At 40.2% G+C, this 21,707-nt stretch overlaps 1 protein-coding gene across 3 annotated transcripts in view; it reads right to left on the bottom strand.

The window, feature by feature from the left end:
- The window catches only part of AGK (acylglycerol kinase), a 112,584-nt gene that overhangs the window by 31,633 nt on the left and 59,244 nt on the right, over positions 1-21,707 (bottom strand). For all 3 annotated transcript variants that reach the window (XM_057304194.1, XM_026512335.4, XM_026512327.4), the window contains 5 exons: positions 16,627-16,702; positions 11,517-11,609; positions 9,790-9,822; positions 8,609-8,703; positions 398-467 (listed from right to left, as the gene is read on the bottom strand). In XM_057304194.1, the coding sequence (XP_057160177.1) occupies positions 398-467; positions 8,609-8,703; positions 9,790-9,822; positions 11,517-11,609; positions 16,627-16,702 (367 nt within the window). The remainder of the gene's footprint in view (positions 1-397; positions 468-8,608; positions 8,704-9,789; positions 9,823-11,516; positions 11,610-16,626; positions 16,703-21,707) is intronic.

Below are 21,707 nucleotides of genomic sequence, written 5' to 3'. Positions count from 1 at the left end.
CCTGCTTCTTCCTCTCCCACTCCCCCTGCTTGTGTTCCCTCTCTCGCTGGCTGTCTCTATCTCTGTCGAATAAATAAATAAAATCTTAAAAAAAAAAAACAATTTCATAGACTAAATATTAATGATCAACTGTACAACTGAAGACGGTTATGATGGTTACCTTTAGTTTTGTGGGTTTTTTTTAAACAATTTTAAAAAGTAGCATCATAAGCATATTAACTAGTGATGACAAGCAGAATAAACAGGTAAAACGCTTTTTCTCTGAGAGTTATGCTTGGGATAGGAAAGGATATTATTTTCATTGTAACTCCATTTGAACTGTTACATCGTTTTTTCTTTAACACGCATGCGTGCGTTACTTTGGTAATTTTGTCAAACTCTGAAAAAAAGACTTTACCTTGATCTGCAAGACATCAAGTGGAACAGTCTCTCCTTTCACAATGGCAAGGGTGGCATCTGTAATATGTCTAAAAAGACAAAGGGAGGAAACAATCATGTGTGGAAAAGAAGCAACCCCTCCCCTACACACACACACACACACACACACACACACACACACACACACCACACACACACTCCTGCCCAGAGTACTAACAGGTCAGGAAAAAGACCTATTCCTTCAAAATACTCCCAGACAGCACAACAAATGAATATAAAAGAATTACTGATACAAACATAGGGGAAGGCTATGGCAAAGAGAAGTTTATACAAGGCGCCAATCATTTGTTTACTTCACGTTTATTGAATCTCTACTCTGTGTCTATTATCACTGGAAAATATGATGCTTAATATTAACAGCATCTTTCATTCATTCAAAGAAATTCAAGCACTTGAAAAAATATTATTTCTTTTGACTCAAAAAACCTAAAGGGTAACTAAAGGATAGGATTGGAGCTATTGCCGCAAAATACGATCCGGAACCCAAGACCTATTTCTGACTTTCCAGGATTACAAGGATGTAAATTTTGATGGCTGATTCTGCTGTTTATAGACACGAGACTGTTCCTATCTATATTCTGATCGCCAGTTGAAAAGTCCATAGGTAAGAAAGGCCGGTACCACTGACGATCGTACAGGGCATGTGAAAAAACTATGCTAGGCTTAAAAGCAGTTCTAGGGTTCATACTCTAAATAGATCTGAAGTCAGACGCACATTAAATTAAAACGGAGAGTCAGCCAAAGAAATATTAAATCAACAAGTCGCCAGACAATATTTGCTCTTGCAACAGAAAGAACGAGTCAATCCACATCAAACACTTTCCTTGTCCAGCCTGTCCACCCTCCTGTCACTTACCAACTGTCTCTGCATAGCTGCCTATTCTCATCCTTCAGATGTTGGCTGAAATGTCACCGTTTACCCTAACCAGCCTAGAGGCCCTTCCCTATAATTCTCTAGCACTGAACTGTGTTCATTTTCCTTCGTCATAGATCACAATTTATAATACACATTGGTTATTCACACCTTTATCATCTGCCTCCTGCTGGAGACTGAAAGGTCCACAAGGTTAGTAATAACTTACATACGTTATTGACCAATATAAAACCTAACGCCTAGCACAGAGCACGGTATAGAACAGGCAATCAGTATTTGATGAATAAATGATTTTATTCTATACAATTCCAAAGCATATAAAAACGCACAGAGAACAGTATCATGAATTCCTGTGTATTCCACATCCAGCCTCCACAAGGATCAATGCATAGCTGATCTTTTTTCTCCATACTCTCACTCACTTCTCCCAATCTGTAGCAAAGCAAATCCCAGAGAGCTGAACACTTTACCCATAGATATTCCTTTAAGTATCTCTAAAAGACATACTCCTTTATTCCTAAAAGACAAAAAGACTTTTTAAAAAAACAAAAAATGTCATTATCACATCTAAAACTTTTAAATAATCCCTATCATCAAACATTTAGTCGATGTTGAAATTTCCCCAACTAACTCAAATTTTTTCAGTTTCTTTGTTCAAATCTGGATCTAAATAAGATCCACACGTTGCAATGGGCTTATACGTCGTCTTCTCCGACCTATAGATTCCCTCTTTTTTTTTTTTTAAAGATTTTATTTATTTATTCGACAGAGATAGAGACAGCCAGCGAGAGAGGGAGCACAAGCAAGGGGAGTGGGAGAGAAAGAAGCAGGCTCATAGCGTAGGAGCCTGATGTGGGGCTCGATCCCATAACGCCGGGATCACGCCCTGAGCCGAAGGCAGACGCTTAACCGCTGTGCCACCCAGGCGCCCCTCCCTCTCCTTTTCTTTTCCCTACTTGTTAAGGAAATGGGTTGTCTTACTGTGTTGCTGAGGGTCTGGGTTTTACTGATTGCATTCCCCTGGTATTAACATGTGTCCCCATTCCCTGCATTTCCTAAAAACTCCATCTGATTCAGCTTGGTGTTTGGCAAAAATACTCCAGGGGTAGTGGTCTGTATGTCTATCAGTAAGTACATAAAATCTGTTTGCCTGTGTGTGTGTGTGTGTGTGTGTGTGATAGTAGCAACCATTGATAATTAATAGCTAGATTTATTAGTTAACAGAGTTGCAAAAATGGTGATCTTTCAATCCTATTATTCCCTCTCATTTATCATCTGGCCCACAAAGAGAAAGTTTCCCTCATCAGTGATTTAGGTACTGTAAAATAGAGGTCACACGAGAAAATCGGGATAAATGCTTGATTTTTCGACTTCACCAATTTTCAAAATAAGCTGATATCCCAGTATCCTCTAAAAAGAACCAATGAGTTTTTCACCTTTATTTCTCAGTATCATTATGAACTCATAGTTTTAAATATATTTGATATGTTTCAATGCATTATAGTTATTAGCCTTACTGATACTCAAATTGTCTCAAATGAATGAACTTCAAGGGTGGAGTACAAGGGTCAGTAGATAATTGGAATGAACAATGAGAAAGAGTGGCCAAGGAAGGTCCCTGTCAATGTCAACCAAACTGAGCAATTAGCAGCTCCTCCCTAACACTCAAACAAGCAGAATCATCTGTTTGAAAGAATTAATTTTTTTTTTTTTAAAGATTTTATTTATTTGACAGAGATAGAGACAGCCAGCGAGAGAGGGAACACAAGCAGGGGGAGTGGGAGAGGAAGAAGCAGGCTCCCAGCAGAGGAGCCTGATGTGGGGCTCGATCCCATCACACCGGGATCACGCCCTGAGCTGAAGGCAGACGCTTAACCGCTGTGCCACCCAGGCGCCCCGAAAGAATTACTTTAATATCTAAACTTGTTTAACGTTAAATGGAGTGAGATATTACATAGCAAATTTCATCCTTTTAGGTATACTGTCCTACACTTTTTGACAAATGCCTTCAGTCATGTAACCAACACCATGACCAAAATATAGAACATTTATAATATCTCAGAAAGTTCCTTTATGGCTCTTTGCGGCCAACCCACTCGCTCCACCATCAGCTCCTGGCAACTTCTCCTTTCTGTTTTCCAGAATGTCATATCAATTGAAACAAAAAGTATGAAGCCTTTGCAGTTTAGCTTTTTCAAACTCCTAGCGTGAGTATGAGATTCATTCATGCTGCTGAAAGGATTTAAAGATTTCTTCTTTTTATTGCAGAGTTGTATTCCATGTGTGGACATACCACAGTTTATCCATTCACCAGCTGATGAACGTTGGCACCATTCCCAGTTTTCAGCAGTTACAAATGAAGCCACTATAAACATTCATGTATAGGTTTTTGTACGGACGTAGGTCTTCATTTGTTTTGGGTACATACCTAGCAGAATGATTGCTGCTCATATGTTTAATTTTAAAAGAAACTGCCAAACTCTTTTCCCCACACTGGCTGCACCATTTTGCATTTCCATCAGCAATATGACAGTTTCAGTTGCTTCGTGTAGTTGTCAGCACTTGATGACATAGGGTCTCTGTCTGGTTTGTTTAAGCCACTCTAATAGACACATCACATAGTGGATTTAATTTCAACTTCCCTAACGACTAATGATGAATATTTTTTCACAGGCTTATTTGCCAACTAGGTCTTGGGTGAAAGGTCTGTTCAAATATTTTGCCCTTCTATTATCTGGCTGTTTGTTTTCTTATTATTGCGTTGTGAGAGTTACTAGTATACTCCGGATATTGGTCCTTTACCAGATATGTGCCTTGCAAATATTGTTTCCCAGTCCGCAGCTTGTCTTTTCATTTCCTTAACAATGCTTTTCAGGGGCATCTGGGTGGCTCAGTCTGTTAAACGTCTGCCTTCGGCTCAGGTCATGGTCCCAGGACCCTGGGATCGAGCCCCCTGTCATTGGGCTCCCTGCTCAGCGGGGAGTGGGCTTCTCCCTCTCCCTCTGCTTGCATTCTCTCCTGCGTGTGCTCGCTCTCTCTCAAATAAATTTAAAAATCTTAAAAAAAAAAAAATGCTTTTCAAAGAACAAATGTTTCAAATTTTGCTGAAGCCAAAATTATCTTTGTTGTTTTTATGGTTTCTGCTTTTTGTGTCCTAAAAAATCATTGCCTTGGGGCACTTGGGTGGCTCAGTCAGTTTAAGCATCTGCCTTCAGCTCAGGTCATGATCCCAGGGTCCTGGGATGGAGGCCCACGTCCGGCTCCTGCTCAGCAGAGAGCCTGCTTCTCCTTCTCCCTCTGCTGTTACCCCTGCTTGTGCTCTTGCTTTCTCACTCACTCTCTCTGTGTCTGTCAAATAAGTGAATAAAATCTTTAAAAAAAAAAAAATTGCCTAACCCAAAGTCGCAAAGACTTTCCTCTAGAAGCTTTACAGTCTTAGGTTGTGCATCTAAGTTTATGACGGACTGCATGTTAATTTTCACGTATACTACAAGGTACAGGTTACGGTTCACTTTCTTGCATGTGCTTAGCTAACTGTCGCAGCAGCGACTGTTCAAACACTGACCTTTCTCCATGGAATTGCCCTGACCCCTCTGTCGAAAGCAAATCCAGCGTCCAGATATGTGTGGGCCTCATTCTGGACATTCTCCTCTACTGACCTATTCATTTCTTCTCTGCGAACGCCACACTGTCTTGATTACTGTAGCTTTAGAATCAGATAGGGTAAGTCCTCAAACTTTGTTATTCTTTTTCAAAGTTATTCTGGGTATTCTAGTTCACTTTTCCATATACATTTTAGAATCTACAGGTCAGTATCTATAAAAGGTCTTCTGAAATTCTGATTGAGATCGTGTCGAATTTAGAAATCAATCTGGAGATAACAGATATCTAAATATTGATTCTTAAAGTCCATGAACACAGATATCTCTCCATTTCATTGTTTTCTAGATTTCTCTCTTCAGTGTTTTGTAGTTCTTAGCATATAAATCTTACACATATTTTGTTAGATTTATCCCTAAGAATTTCGTGTTTTTTGTAAAGGTTTAGCAATGTTAGTACCATATTGCCTTTATTGTTGTTATATTTTAGAAAAATATAGTAATTACAGAAAGTAAAAGGTTTATTGTGTCTAGCATTAAGTGCAACTGTAAGAAAGGAGTCACTTAGGGACACCCGGGTGGCTCAAGTCGGTTGAGCATCTGCCTTCGGCTCGGGCCATGGTCCCAGGGTCCTGGGATCAAGCACGGCACTGGGCTCCCTGTTCTGCCGGGGAGCCTGCTTTTCCCTCTCCCTCTGCCTGCTGCTCCCCCCTGCTTGTGTTCTCTCTGTTAAATAAATGGATAGAACTAAAAAAAAAAAAAAAAAAAGAGTCGCTTAGAAATTACTATAATCTCCATTCAAAAAAGTATAGTTTCTCTTCTAATATGGCTTCTCATAATCTATTATGCTCTGTACAGTTCTGGTGAGTAATGTCGATTTGGTAGAAAAAGTCACCTTTCCATAGTAACTGACTGGAATATCTATAAAATGCCTTTTCCTTTAAAAACGTTCTGCCTTAAGTGAAACAGCAGGAGAAGAGAGCGTTTCAATTTGCTTAGATTGTTTTAATTACAGAATTGGTCTCAGTAACTACACAGCCACCCTATTTGTTATTTACTGTTTTCCAGCCCAAATTATCAATAAATATGCATAAAGTCTTCAGCAGATCCAATAGCTACCAAGCATAATTACCTGTTTACCTAACTAGTCCTTATTTTAACTTGCTAACGATCTTCTGAAGTAAGTACTGCCGTTGGGCATTTGATAAAGGAGGTAAAGAACCTGATACTCAGAGAGATTCCATAAACTTCTCAAGATGACAGAGCAAGCTTGTGGCAAAACGACGTTCAACTGCAGGTCTCCCTCCCACGGTGTGCTCTCTCGCCTGGTGAGGCTGCTGCGGCCGGACCAAAGGAACAGCTATGGGGTCCCACAGCTAGCAGTGTGAGCGGGCTTCAAATGTAAACCTCTAAGTCAGCCATCACACCCACCTGAATCGGCACTTCTAGCAAAGTTAGGTACAATTCAGGACCCTCTAAGATCCCCAAAATACACACATGAACTCAAACACTTAGATCACATTCTGGGCTCCCCGGTGAGTGAAACCAAAGTTAAGAAACAGCCTATGTTACTTTCCCATATTTCTCTATCAACACGTCTTCATTCCATTTTTCCCCCCAATACAGATGCTATCCGGGAAGTAGGCAGCATTTTAGAAAATGAGATTCAATTTAGGAGCAAGCAAGAGGCATGATCACAAGTTTAGATGAACCTGATAGGAATACATTAATTCTGAAGGAAGCTATTAGAAAAGACGCAAAAGCTCTGTACTTACTCTGAGCAGTACTAAGCACATTGAGAGGCTTAGGAAATGCTTTTGAGAGACTGACCTTAAAAAAAAAAAAGTGCTGCAACTGGAAAAGCTTTAATATGAATTTTTTCCCAAAATTATCTGGCAGCACGCAGCTAAAATACAACCGCAAATTGATCATTCTCCAGCAGTAACTGAAAGTTCTAGCTAAAGCAGCACTATAGCGGCAAAGAGCTACTTTTTAGAATTATTTACCTGCAACATTCCAAATGCAAGATTCCTTTTCCTCCTGTAGTAATTATGCTACAACAAATCTTGACAGCAGTGCAAAAAGCAAAGCCTCGTTCTTTCAAACGGCCTGAGGCATCTGCCATGTTGAGAGGTCGCAACATTCGGAACCCAGGGCAGATTTACTTAATTACCTCAGAGCCCTGGGGCATGCTTATAAATTAAGTTTTATAAATCTTTAAATTATAAATAGAAGCAGCAACAACATTAGTTTAACCCAGGGAAAACTAACTAAAAACGAAGACCTTCAAGACACTAAGACGTTGAGGGTGTCCACACTGCCTGTAACCCGGCTTTGCGCTAGGCAAGGCGTTCTCCAAGGAACATGGTCTCCCTGTGGATCACTGACATATTTGGGGATGTTGGCAAAGTGGTTCAAATATTCTATACTGACATAAAGCTAAAGACTAACTCTCTTAGGTAACCAAGACCCAAACCAGATAGAATTTATCTCAGATAAGCAAAAATGCTTGAATAATTCATTATTTGTTATATCCATCGCCCCTCAGAAATTCTAAGCTAAGAATAAAAAGTCTGGCAAACTGAAATGGCACATGAGGCTTCAGGAGGACTGGTGAAGAGCTGAACAGCCTCATTAGATTAAGGCTTGAAGCGGGAGACGTTTTGACGAAGGCCTGAGATACAGGTCTATAGTTAGGCCCTGTGTATGACACGTGGACCAAGGTTTTTATGATATATATAGACAGAGAATTGCTAAAAAATATAAAAAGACTCCTAAAATTCTAACAGCAAAAATTAATCCACAAAAACCAACCTAATCAAAATCCCAAAGCAAGAAAAAAAAAACAAAAAAACAGAAAATCACCTGAGTATTATTATGATGATTCTAGGTTATATAACCAGAAATGTTGTGAGAAGGTTTTAATTAATACATCCAATGACTATTTCTTTATTGACCTCCCGCACCTGTGTCACAAAGCTTACCTGAAAGATCAGGCAGCTGACAATGAGAGCCTGCAAACGATTTGCTCCATTATACTATTTATCACCGTCAAAGCCAGGACTCAAATTCAAGATTCCTATCTTCTTGAAAGACTACAGCTCTGTCTGCTTAAGGCTTTCAGAGCAAAGAATGGTAACAACAATCTGCCTGCCTCCACAAGACAGTCAGACTCACAGCAATTTGACTGAGACGCCAGGGCCACAGAGCTTTCCCGACTGCTTCATCCATACCGCCTTCCACTGTCGGCATTTCCCAAAGGACGGCACTATTACTTAGCTGTTCTAGATACTTATATTATCAAGATAATGAAGCCAAGGCTACCCGTTCAGTTTTCACAAGGGACCTGCTATTTGCCATCACGTATTTTTAAAGCAAACAAATGATCGATGCAAATCTAGAGATTCACTAGAGAATCTTCCAACAGAAAGGCACCAAGAAGTTTGGATCGGGGATGCATGCACTCATCTCTACACATGACCTGGGCACTTGACATCAGATCACCAGGGTCCCAGAACCCGACAGGGAAACTCCCAATGAACTGAACGGTTGTACTTTGGTCTAGGTCCTCCTCTTAGTGATTTGTAGTTCCCTGCTATCCAAACTAAAAACAAACAATTCATATCACCCACACGTGAACTGTCCATGCGCAGGCTCACTCACCCACAAATGCTACCACCCCACATTGACAACCTACTGGACTTTGTTTCCACTTTCGGCAAAGAGGGTAGGACTCAAACTACTGGTCTGTCCCAGTGGGATAAATCCAATGGGAATTTTACTGAAGGAAGCCTAAGGAAAAAAGAAGAGGAAAGTTTTTATCATTATGGTCAGAGAATCAGGCTGAACAGAGAGACACAGATGTGTCCACTATGACAAGTAAGTGACCCTCAGTGCACCAGCACACCTCTCCCTTCCCCAGGCCAACAAACAGATGATGCCAAGTCCGTGGTTTCTAGAATGAGGCAGGCCTCAAAAACAACAGGACTCTGTGAATTTGGAAGAAATATCTGGGTACTCATTAATGGCAACTGGTTGGAAGAAACCTGGTTATGAAAAGAAGGGTCTTAAAGATATTAGATAAATGTGCTATTGTGACAGAGACTGCATTATGTTGTCTCACTATTTTAAAAAGTTATAGATAAAATTTAACTAGAAACATCTAACATTTGTACACAGTAACTATTGATTGCGCTTTATAAACTATCCCTAGTGTAAAGAAGGCAAAGAGAACAATCAAATTCAAGTAGCAGTCCTTCCTCCCTCTCTCTCTCTCCCTTCCCCAGAAGAAACCACTATCCTGCCGATGCTGTGATGCCTTTCCCCACCACGTTATTATTCTTTTAGGACGTATTTACACATCCATTAATAGTTATGTAGTATTGCTTTCTGAATTGCAAAACTCTGTAGAAATGCGTAACATACTTTGGCAACCTGCCTTTAGTATTCAGTGTTTTTTAGATTTAATCATTTTATAGATATTTATATGTGTGTGTGTGTAACTATAAATCTATAAATATTTATAGATATTTATAGATCTAATTCATTCATTCTTACTGCTACATGGCTTCTAGTATATGAATATACCATCATTTATTTATGAAGGAATTCTGTGAAGAGAAATTTCCATGGGAAAAATTTATATTTCAAACAATGGCTTTTCTGGTAAAAGCTCTCGGGTGCTCTGGAATACTAAAACAGGAATCCACCACGATTCATCCAAGTGTTCTAGGACATAGGCAGCAGTATTTTATTTGCTTAAACCCAAAGAAAAACAATTTGTGCCCAGCTTAAAATCTAAAATGGCGAACAAAGGTAGAAGGAGATAAAAAGCACAGAAACGTAGAAGCTAAAATGCAATCGCTCTTGAAAGCTCACCTCATCTGCTCTTCGAAGAACTCCAGTAATAACCTACAAACGTTAAAAAGAAATTATTATAAACAACCTGTAGTTCCCTTATCAAACAAGAATTGGATTCAATTTTCATGGATCACAAACTCGTGTCTGTGCTCTTCTTAGAAACTATGTCAAGAGATGTACTGGCTCTTAAAACATTCAGTGTTCTGCAGAGGGGTCAGAGCAAAATTAGATTTGATTCTTGACCTAAGATCAATAGTCCAATAAAGGCTAAGCAAAATTATATTAGCAAAATCGTTCTGCGTTCTATAAAACGGATACAAACGTGAGGCGCACGGCGGTCAGAGAGGAGCCCGGGCTGCACTGCACGTACACGCACAGGGACAAAGATGACACTTTGCTACACGCGGAGAAGTCTGTGCTCAATAAAGATCATCCAGGAATATGAAGACAAGGGGAACATTTTCCCCTGTTTCAAGAGATAGTTTTAATTTGATTTTGTACATGATTTTTTTTTAATTTTTAAAATACAATTCCCATGCCTTGTAGAAGTGGTGAAAAATACCTGAAGAAGGAAATGCTTTCTCAGCATCCCATCATGCTGCATAACCACCATCAATCAGTTGCTCGTGTTTTGGCATATTTCCCTCCAATCCTTTTTTTTTTAATTCACTGCATATTTGTATAGGACTGATATTATACCAAATACACGATTTGGTCTATTTCTTAAAAACATTTTGTAAAGTAAAGACGGATGCCAATCTTCTCCCTTCACCTCCTGCCGCACTGAATTTCAGGATTAAATGGGGCCGTCATGAGGTCTACTTCATTCTTTGTTGGCATGCTATCAGTGTTCTTCACACTTCATTAAAAAGCCATAAAAACAATTACAGGATCATTAGCACAGCCTTTCTAAAAGAAGCTTACTAAGGCTCACATAATTACTAAGTCAAACATAGGACACTGCTCTGTCTGCTGTTAGCTCCGGATCCCTTGACCCTGAGGAAACCACCAAATGGGGGCAAGGAGCCCTCAGAAATGAGGCCCCGCTGTGAATTATGGCCCACAGGATGGGAGGACTGAGCAGTAGGAGGGACACCTGCACGGGGCTCATCGGGGGTTTCCAGTACGTGAGGAAAGTTCCAGTCCACTGCCCTCGAAAGGAAGAGCACTTCTAGAGCAACGTACTTACTGTCCTTATTGGACCAGAGTAAGCATTCAGGACACGAAATCTTAAAACAAAGGCAGATCCATACACCTGAATCTGTAGACCCCTGCCTCTAACTGTACTATTACGTGAGAACATTCCATGCGATGGAAATGATGTGAGAACAGAACCATTTTTTCAAAAGAGGATCTAAGTTTATTTTGTAAGAACCATCCCTCATAATTAAAACTGATTCCCTAACTCCCTAAACACACAGGGCTACTCCAACAGTCTCCAAAATACAAAAAGCTTACCACACCCACCACCGTTTCTTCTCATTTATTCCATTTTATCCAACTTAAATTTGACAAAACAAAAATCCTTCTATATGCAGAGTATATATAAAGTTTATACAAAACAACAGAATAAAAGGACATGACAAAAACGTAATGGCACACCTGTTTGAGAGTAAGAATCCTAAAAAAAATAAATTACGAAGAAAGAATTTCCTTACATTATAACCACAATATGCCATTGCTCTAAGATCTGATTTCCATTTTCCTCACCTTCAAAATGGTTTCGAACAGAAAAACAACCATACCTCCTGCAATGTCCCATCTCCTCCCGCAACGATGATCACGTCTGTGTTTTCCATCAGTTCCAGGAGTTTCTTGGCTTGGCCCTCATAATCGGTCTAAAACACAAAAGAAGTCTTTGGTAAATTTACCATCCTAGGGCCATAAAATCAAAGATTTACAGATATGGGACATTTTCTTTAAAGTTCGACACAGAGTCTTTCCTCGAATTCTACATAATTGATAGACATGAAAAACTCAACAGCTACCAAAGCAATCATGCATAATCATGAAAGGGACCTCAGATGCCATCTTTAACCTTCCTTTAAAAATAAAACCCAAACCCAGTGATTTGTCTCCGGTTACACAGTTAGCTGGTCAAAGGATTCATTTCCAGGCTGGTGCAAATTCTATTATACCTTTTACCCGGCACCTTTCAACTGAAAGCAGGAAGTCAACTGTATATGCAAATAGAGAGACACAGATGTAATGAAAAGAGCACAGATTTGGGAGCCCAAGAGACCCAGATTAAACCCCAACTCTGCTACTTTTCAGCTGAGTGGCCTTAAACTCTCAGGACCTTAATTGCCTTACCAATGAAAGTATGTGTGTTGGGGTTGGGGTAACAACAGCCTCCCCAGAGCACTGTTGTAAAGCAGTATATAAAGCAACCAGCAAGGTAACTGTCCGGGGTCGGTACTGTACTTAAACGAAAGACTGGGTTTTGCTACGATTACACAATAGAGTATAGCTGTGACTCAGAGTAGTGACAGAACAGTACCTAAACCTCACCATTTTTATTGAGAGTACGTCCTCTCAGATACATATGCAGACTTCACTGAATCATCTAAGCCACTGCCTCTAAAACCAAACATCAGATTCTAGAACGCAGAATGCAGCTCATACTAACACAGGACACATCCCCTGCTATGACACTTACTAGACACACTAACAGGCGAAAACTAAAGATCTGAGCTTCGGATGGGCTAAAGCACCTGACCACGGTTACCACAGAGGACAAAGGAAGGCCCAAAACTACCACCATGAATTTTATGAAGAATTATCCCACTTTTAGTCTAAAAATGAAATGGCTGGCTTTATAGTTACACATTCGCAAACAGTAAATTTTGTAAAAAGATATGTCAATCCTGATTAAAAGAACGGTTTGTAGGGGCGCCTGGGTGGCACAGCGGTTAAGCGTCTGCCTTCAGCTCAGGGCGTGATCCCGACGTTCTGGGATCGAGCCCCACATCAGGCTCCTCCGCTATGAGCCTGCTTCTTCCTCTCCCACTCCCCCTGCTTGTGTTCCCCCTCTCGCTGGCTGTCTCTCTCTCTGTCAAATAAATAAATAAAATCTTTAAAAAAAAAAAAAAAGAACGGTTTGTGAGTACCCTGAAATAGGCGATCATTGGGAATCGGTATGGGTTTGCTAAGGACGAGGCATTCCAGATTTTCCTCAACCTCTCTGACATTACTAGATCAGTAGATACGGGAAACCAGACAGACATTGTATCTGCTCTTCAGCAAGGCACCTGGTAATAAGCCATTTGATGACATCCATGGAGACAAGATGGAGAAATGTGGAAATAATGAGCTAGAATACAAGTAGCTTAGTTAGTTACCAACTGAAGGTCTGTGCTCCAAGTGAGAAGCTCAGTGGAATGACATCAAGTTGCAGACAGATTCCTGGTGATATTACTTTAGGGCTTTCCTCAAGCCTTTTTTTTTTTTTTTTAAAAGTAGGCTCCACAGTGGAACCCAACTCGGGGCTTGAACTCACAACCCTGAGATCAAAACCTGAGCTGAAATCAAGCGTCGGATGCTTAACAGACTGGGCCACCCAGGTGCCACGAGCCTTTTTCTGTACAGTGCTATCAACAACAGAGGTGAAAGGCAACTTACTGAGTGTGTAAATGACAATCTTTTACAAAAGACATTGGCCTCCGTACTATTCCTCAAACATGCCACGTCTACTCCTGCTTCAGAGTCCTGAACATGCAACATCCTCAGCCCGGATTCCTTCCCTCCTACATCTGCAGGACTCACTCATTTGCCTCAGGTCTCTGCTGAGCAGTCAGCTCCTCAACCCGGTCTTCCTTGACCTTCTGAACTAAACGAACACCCCATTACTCCTGGTCCCCTTACTTGACTTTTCTTCATGACACTCATCACCATCTGACAAACCATGTTTCTGTATCTGTTTCTTTATCTGCCTCTCTCCCTTTCCCACTTCGAATGGAAGCTCTTTGGGGGCAGACATGGAAAGTTTATTTTGTTTAGACTCTATCCCCAATACCTAGAACAGGGCTTAGCTCACAGTAGGCAGGCAATGAATACTAGCCAAAAAAAAAAAAAAAAAAAGAATAAATGTAAGTACACAAATGAAAGAACCAAAATTCAAAAATATTTCAACAGATTTAACAGACCATAATTTAACAGATTACATTTATAAGGATAACCTATTTGAGGCTCTGGTGTTAAGAAGAAAATTCCAAGTGCAGCAACAAAGGAAGGATAAAAAAAAAAAAGTGGCATAATGATATTAAATAAAGAAAAGTGAATCAAGACAACAGGTAGCACAACACGATATTAGAGAACTGTTACTTTTGCTGGGTATGATAAGGACACTGCAGTTACATAGAAAAATAGCCTCATTTAAAAAAAAAAGTGCATACTAAAGTATTTAGGGGTAAAATGACATGATGTGTATAATTTGCATCAGAGAACCCAGCTACCACATGAAGATGCCTGCTGGAGACCATGTGAGCCAGACCACAGCAGACCCGACCTACAGATGTGTGAGGCAGGCCATCCCTCCTCAGCCATGCCACCGAGGAGCCCAGGTGTGACCAGCACAAGGGCAGCTCTGAACGGACTGCGGACCAACAGAATCTGAAGCAGAGGAGCGGCTGTCAAGGTAGTTTGTTACGCAGCAGCAGATAACTCGCACAGAAATAAATAGAGCCATAATTACAATAAATGTTAATGGATTCAGTGACCCAATAAAAAGACCAAAAAAAGACTGGATCTCTTAAATACCCTGTTTTCACACTTTACCAATAAGGCATCTAAAATGTAAGGATACAAAAAGGCTGAGAGTAAAGGGATAAAAATATTACACCAAGCAAAACCCAACCAAAGTAAGCTAGCAGAGTCACTGAGAACACTAGATAAGACAGACTGTGGCCGAGGCAGTACTGGTGCTGAAGAGAATCGCTCTAGGACAGGGGCAAACGCGAGAAAAATGAAGCCATTTGAAACCTGAGAGCATCTACTGACATCATCTCAAAATATAAAAAGAAAAATGAACAGAACTACAGAGAGAAATAGAAAAATCCCCAATAAGAGTGAGAGAGTTCTAAAACCCCCCTCTCAATGATTCATAGTTAAAGCAGGAGAAAAAAAGTTCAGTAAGGACACAGAAGACTAGAACCACACAACGAACAGATTTGGCTTACTGGACATCTGCAGAACATGGTCCAAAATAAGGAAAACGAAACACACATAGGCCATTAAAACAAGACTCAAGAAACTTTCAAATGCAGGAATTGTATAGACTACATTTGTTGACCGTAAAGCAATTAAATAAGAAGTCATTAACAAAAGATAACTAGAAAAACTTTATATTGGGAAATTTAAAAGCATGTCTAAATAACTCATAGGTAAACAAAAATCATGATGGGAATTAGAAAATATGTTTAAATGAATGATAATGAAGATATTATACATCAACACAGATGCAGCTGAAGCAATGGAGGGAAATTCATAGCTTTCAATAAATAGGAAAAGGGTAAAAAAATAAATAAGCATCCAAGTTAAAACGTCAGAACAGCAGAAAAAATTCAAAGTAAGTAGAATGGAGGGAACAGTAAAAACAGAGAAGTTCATGAAACAAATATAAACGAAAGGATCAACAAGCAAAAAATGATTTTGTGGCAAGGATTAATTAACATACCTCTCACAAGACTATGGACAGAAAAATAAGAGGACACAAATAAACAATATGAAGAACTAAAATGAGGTATTACAAATGTTACAGAAACTTACAAGTTAAAAAGAGGAAATTAGAACTCGATACCAATTAACTTGAAACCTAGATGAAAGGAACAAACTCCTTGGAAATGTCGCCTTACCAAAATTAATTCGAGAACAGAACTTGACTGCTTCTAGAACAATTAAAGACATTTAATATACAAAACAGTTTCCCCTCAAAGACAGCTCCAGACCCAGATGGTTTGAGTTCAGGCGAACATTCAAGGAAGAGCTTTTACGTAACCGTTCTGGGATCTCACATGTGGAGTCTGTAACATGCATTACAAACACCCCATCAATGTTAGTTCTCTTCCCCTTTCTCCCATCCCTGGAGACAGACAACTGGAAGACCACGTCGCAGACCAGTGGGACACAAGAGTTCAACATGAGTTCATGGTAAACAGGACTAAATTACCTTTTCATCTCTGATTTCATGAAAGTGTGTAATATTAAAAATAAACCACGGACTGACAAACATGACGACAGAGTGATTTTCACCAAATGCACAAACCTGAGTACACACAACATACATATCACTTAAAAGTCAACAAATGGAGTCTTGGGGGGGGTCTTCTATCTAGCACAATTTCTTCTACTTTCGTCCCCTTTCCTTCTTGGCTAAATATCACAAATTCTAAAGCTTTACCATTGAAAATTCCTCAAATGTTTACCTGTCTATGGAGCAACCAAGAAACTAACTACTCGAAGTGGAATTTTTTTTTATCTTCAGGGAAAGAATTCTTACAGCTATAACTACTTTCATCTTCCAAGAGACAATAATTCCACATCCTAGCTTTCAGATGAAAGGAATCAAGTTCATGCCTCCATCTAATCTTATTCTGAAAATGAAAAGCCGACAATGCTTTAAAGAAAACAAAACCACCTTTATTAATGATCAGAACAAAGACACAACGTTGATTTCTCTGCTGCCAGCTTCTTACGTGCTAAGTGATTTCTGCTACAAAGTCAAGAGAAGAGGATAAGTTATAAGGAGCGGTAGCTCGGATAAAATCAACACTGCACGGTGACTAACATAATAAAAAATTATTATTAAAAAAAAAAGAATATGAAAGAAAAAAAATCAACACTCTGGAGTGTTCTTACCTTAACGACAGTCACATCCATACCAGATAAGTGTAAAATTGGGGCAGCATTTTTTTCAAACAGAGTCCTTGCTTTGCTGTAGACAAAGAAAAAATACAAAAATGTTGACCCAAGTTCTCAAGAAGAAGAATAGAAAGCCCAGCCATCCTCGCCAGAGTAGAACAAGCAACAGCCTGAGAAACACGGGTTCCCTTCATTTGTGCACGTACAGGAAGTCGGACGATAAGTCATCAGGTTCTACGGACAGAAATGGAGACGCTACCACTCTGGGGCCATCTGGGATGCTTGCGGTGCATGGTCTAGCTCCTCTAGAGGAAGAATGTACACCGCATATGGCCCCGCTCAGGACACAAGGTTTCATTCATTCAGCAAGTACTTACTGAGCACCTACTATGTGCTAGACACATATTGTTCACCAAAGCAGACAGAACCAGCTGCAACTTAAGCAGGACGTAGTAAGTCCTCACGGAACTTTATATTCCAGTGGTAGAGGAGGGAGAGTGTATTGAACATTTTGCATGTGGCCCGAGGGAATCAATTGAACCCCACAGAATATTGATTAATTCTAACTCCGTGGATACAACCTTTGACGGAGAAATACGTCATTTTTAACAATTTCATATACTAGAGATATTTCCATTTCTTGAGTTTCAAACCTATAGTGAAATCCCTGGAGAAGGAGCAAAGTTCTTTTCCATGAAGGCAGAATTTCTAAGAAAGGGAAAGTCTGAAATTATCTAGTGCAACTTTAGGATAATCGGCAGCTTGTCTGAACTCCCAGGCACAGTCACTTCCTTCTCTTTGTGTCCCCATCACTTTGCATATGCCTCTGGTAGGAATTTTCATAGGGCATGACAATCAGTGGTTTGCAAGACGGTCTTTGGGATGAGACTGGAAGCCTTGCAAAGACAGATACCAAATATGATAATCCTTGAGTCCCCCGACCACTAAGATTATGTCTGGCACACTTAGAAGATACTTAATAAGTATCTGATGAATTAATGCACTAATGCGTGAATAAATGAACCTGCCCCAGATGCACACATGTCAATTCTGTGGGAAAGGAAACGTCAGGATTGAGAAGTCTTGAGAGAACAGAAGCAGTTAAAGAGCCCTTTAAAGAGGGAGAGAGAGCACGCACACACACGTGTGTTTTAAAAGCATCGTACACGTCATTCTGACAGTGATTCTTGTCCAATTCAGGTCAGGAGTCAGAAACACAGCCCAGGAATCAAGGGATGCAAAAGTTGCAAGAAGTCCCCAATGCCGTGGTCTCAAAGCTGAACATACCAATCAGTTTTTCACCCAAATATTTTCAACTATCGCATCAGAAAAAAAAAAAACAGAAACAAAAAAACTAGAACTTTTGAAACAACAGCGAACATGTAACTTTCACATCCACATTTACTCAGTCCTCTTTCAAAGATTTTTTTTTTTAAACCAGTGATGCATGTTTTGACTTTAAGAGTATCTTATTGTAGAAAGAGATGCTAAGGTAACTAATGAGGAGCATGTATAGTCCTGCACGAAGCAAATTCAACATTCTTTAAAAAGAAATAACCACCAAAGGGGCGCCTGGGTAGCGCAGTCATTAAAAGCGTCTGCCTTTGGCTCGGGGCGTGATCCCGGCGTTCCGGGATCGAGTCCCACATCGGGCTCCTCTGCTGGGAGCCTGCTTCTTCCTCTCCCACTCCCCCTGCTTGTGTTCCCTCTCTCGCTGGCTGTCTCTATCTCTGTCGAATAAATAAATAAAATCTTAAAAAAAAAGAAAGAAATAACCACCAAAGGGCAGACAGAAACATTAAATTTTTTTTTTAAGATTTTATTTATTAATGTGACAGAAAGACAGCCAGCGAGAGAGGGAACACAAGCAGGGGGAGTAGGAGAGGAAGAAGCAGGCTCCCAGCCAAGGAGCCCGATGTGGGACTCGATCCCGGAACGCCGGGACCACACCCTGAGCCGAAGGCAGACGCTTAACGACTGCGCTACCCAGGGGCCCCGAAACATTAACATTTCTTATGAATTCAGATAGAAATGGAGAAATTGGACAAACTGGACAAATTTTCACAAGGACCATTCAAAAAAAAAGTGTCTCAAACCAAGGGCCTACCTGAGTTTGTTGTAAGCAAATTACACAAATAACCCCTGCCCTTTCTCCTGACCGGAATGCTTATTAGAACGAACAGGAAGGGCTCAATGGACATTCCCCCTTTCCAGCTCACCACTTCTGGGACTTAACCCAACAGCAAAGGGCTGACCTAGCGATAATACAAACGCTTCTCCTTCCAGGGTTGTTTTCATTACTGGATTGACAAGAAAAGATCAGCTGGAGGAAGATCAGCTCTATCTGAGAAGCAAAACTCTGCCGACAAGCCTCAACCAGCTGTATTAACCATTTACAACAAATCCGTAAGCTCCTCCAAGTTAAAGAAACAATGATTTGAACACTTGGGCTTTTGTTCACATCTTTAATGTGATGCCAGGGCTGTGGAAAATCTCTAAAATTTAATGTTTCATATAAAAGATAGAAAAACAAGTGTTACCAGTAAGAACTGCATTACTTATTATGTAATTAAAGGTGAGAGAGCACCCGAACTAAATACAAAAGTTATATACTTACCGTAATTTCCAGGTTCATATACACAAAAAAATAATTACTTCTTAATGTATTATTAATGCTAAACACAGTTATCTTATTTCTCAAAGCGCCTATGTAGTTTTAAACCAGTACTACATAATGAAATAGCTACATGATGAATTATATATTATGTGTCAGAGTAGAGCCCAGATGACAAAAATAGTGCAATTAAATAGTAAAAGCTTTAGGAAAAAAAAAGACGCTGGAGAGCTTCAGAGGGGTCGATACCTAGAAGCACGCGGGGATTTACCTTGCTAACGGGGACAATGACTTTAGAAGACTTTCCCTAGCCTCACCTTTAAAGATAAAAATATACTTTTAAACAATGATCCACCTTTCAAAATGCCAATACATTTATATGTAAAAAGATAAACAGAACCAAAAACTGTTCTAAAAGTTTGTTTTTTAATATAATTATCCCTTATAAGTAGGAGCTTAAAATAAGAGATTACAGCTTAAGCAAACTGTTACGTATTTTGATCACAAATAGCAAGTCCCTAACTAACTAGGTCTCTAAAGGAACAGGACCTAGAGCAGTTACATTAAAGTAGGCGGAGGGAGAAGTACAAGCACTTTTGCGAAGGGGGGGAGCAAAGGAGAGAATGTTTTGAACCCAGCCAACACGTCAATAATAGTCACAGCGGCTCATATTCCTTTCATCCAGTGCTCCCCATGAAATGGAAATGCTGAACGTGTCATATCTCAATCTCAAACAGGCATCATCAAAATCGCAAAGGCACCTGTTCTACATGGCAATTTTATAAGGTATGAGCTATTCCTTCTCCCATTTTACAGATGAGTACACTGAGGATTTAAGCTACGTAACTCCCATAATACCACAGCGCAGAAGAATGCACAAGTCTGGTCCTTCAAACTCTGGAGCCCAGAGTTCTCTGTTAGCTTCTGTCACAGGCCATCACTGTTTAGTTACCTTAGATATTTTGATTGTGTTGTTAGAGCCTGTTCATTTGTTGGTATTGTTTAGTACTGGTATTAAACAAGAACGATCAACAGGCATTAACATTGGTGTTTATGGGGGAGGGAGGTGGGGCTAACAAAGCCAGTCCAATAGGATTCAATGAGGCAGAATCACAGAGCCAGTTTAGACAATCTGTAGGTAAATATCTTAAACTGCAGAATTTAAAATAAGGCGTGGTGTGTTTGGGTGGCCCATCTGGTTAAGCGTCCGACTCGATTTCAGCTCAGGTCATGATCTTAGGGTTGTGAGATCAAGCCCGGTACCAGGCTCCATGCTGGGTAGGGAACCTGCTTAGGATTCTCTCTCTTTCCCTCCCTCTCCCCCTCTGCCCCTCCCTGCTTGTGCTCTTGCTCTATCCAAAAAAAAAAAAAAAAAAAAAGGTATGATTTGTCCTTACATCCATAAAGCCACATTCACTATCTCAAATTACTAGGGAAACTTAATTCAGAACCCCTACGTCTTACACAAGACCAGTTAGAAGCTGGTCCCAACTACTGTTTGTTGTTGTTAATATCTTGATGTCATTTGACTAAGATCTTACAGAATCCAACCTAATACATATATTTTTTTAAGATTTTATTTATTTGACCGAGAGAGAGGGAGAGAGAGACAGAGAGCGCGAGAGCGCGCGCACAAGCAGGGGCAGTGGCAAAGGGAGAGGAAGAGGCAGGCTCCCTGCCAAGGAGGAAGCCCAACATGGGACTCGATCCCAGGACCCTGAGATCATGACCAGAGCTGAAGGTAGACGCTTACCTGGCTGAGTCACCCAGGCACCCCAGAATCCAACCTAATACATATTTATTAATTTTCCGATCCTCAAAAAAGACAAAAAGAATTGTTCTGGTCACTAGGGATAATAAAAGATATTACTACTCCCCTCCCCACACAACTTTTTCATTCTTACTATTTTTAAAAAATAGTTTTTAAGTTTTAAATGATTTCTTCTAAAAGCCTTCAAGGTCTTTTTTTTTTTTTTTTTTTAAGATTTTATTTATTTATTAGACAGAGATAGAGACAGCCAGCGAGAGAGGGAACACAAGCAGGGGGAGTGGGAGAGGAAGAAGCAGGCTCATAGCGGAGGAGCCTGACGTGGGGCTCGATCCCACAACGCCGGGATCACGCCCTGAGCCGAAGGCAGATGCTTAACCGCTGTGCCACCCAGGCGCCCCTCAAGGTCTTTTTTATTCACTTTTCCAACTGAGTGAGAACTGCAATGGACACCGAAACGTTTTTTTTTTTTTTTTTTTTTTTGCTTGTGGTACTTTCTTAAAATTTATAGACTTCATTTTTTAAAGTTTTTAAGTTCCAAGTAAAAATGAGAACACAGAGAATTTCCATGGACCTTTGCCTATTACACACACATGCAGCCTCCCCCACTTTCACCCCACATCCTGCACCAGGGTGGGACCTTTGTTACAATAAATGAACAGAAATACGTGATTGTTAACCAAAGTCCCAACTATT

The sequence above is a fragment of the Ursus arctos genome, unplaced genomic scaffold (assembly GCF_023065955.2).
Source record: "Ursus arctos isolate Adak ecotype North America unplaced genomic scaffold, UrsArc2.0 scaffold_3, whole genome shotgun sequence".
Classification (NCBI taxonomy): Eukaryota; Metazoa; Chordata; class Mammalia; order Carnivora; family Ursidae; genus Ursus; species Ursus arctos.
Note: the sequence above shows the minus strand (reverse complement) of the source record. Positions and strands in the feature narration are given on the sequence as shown.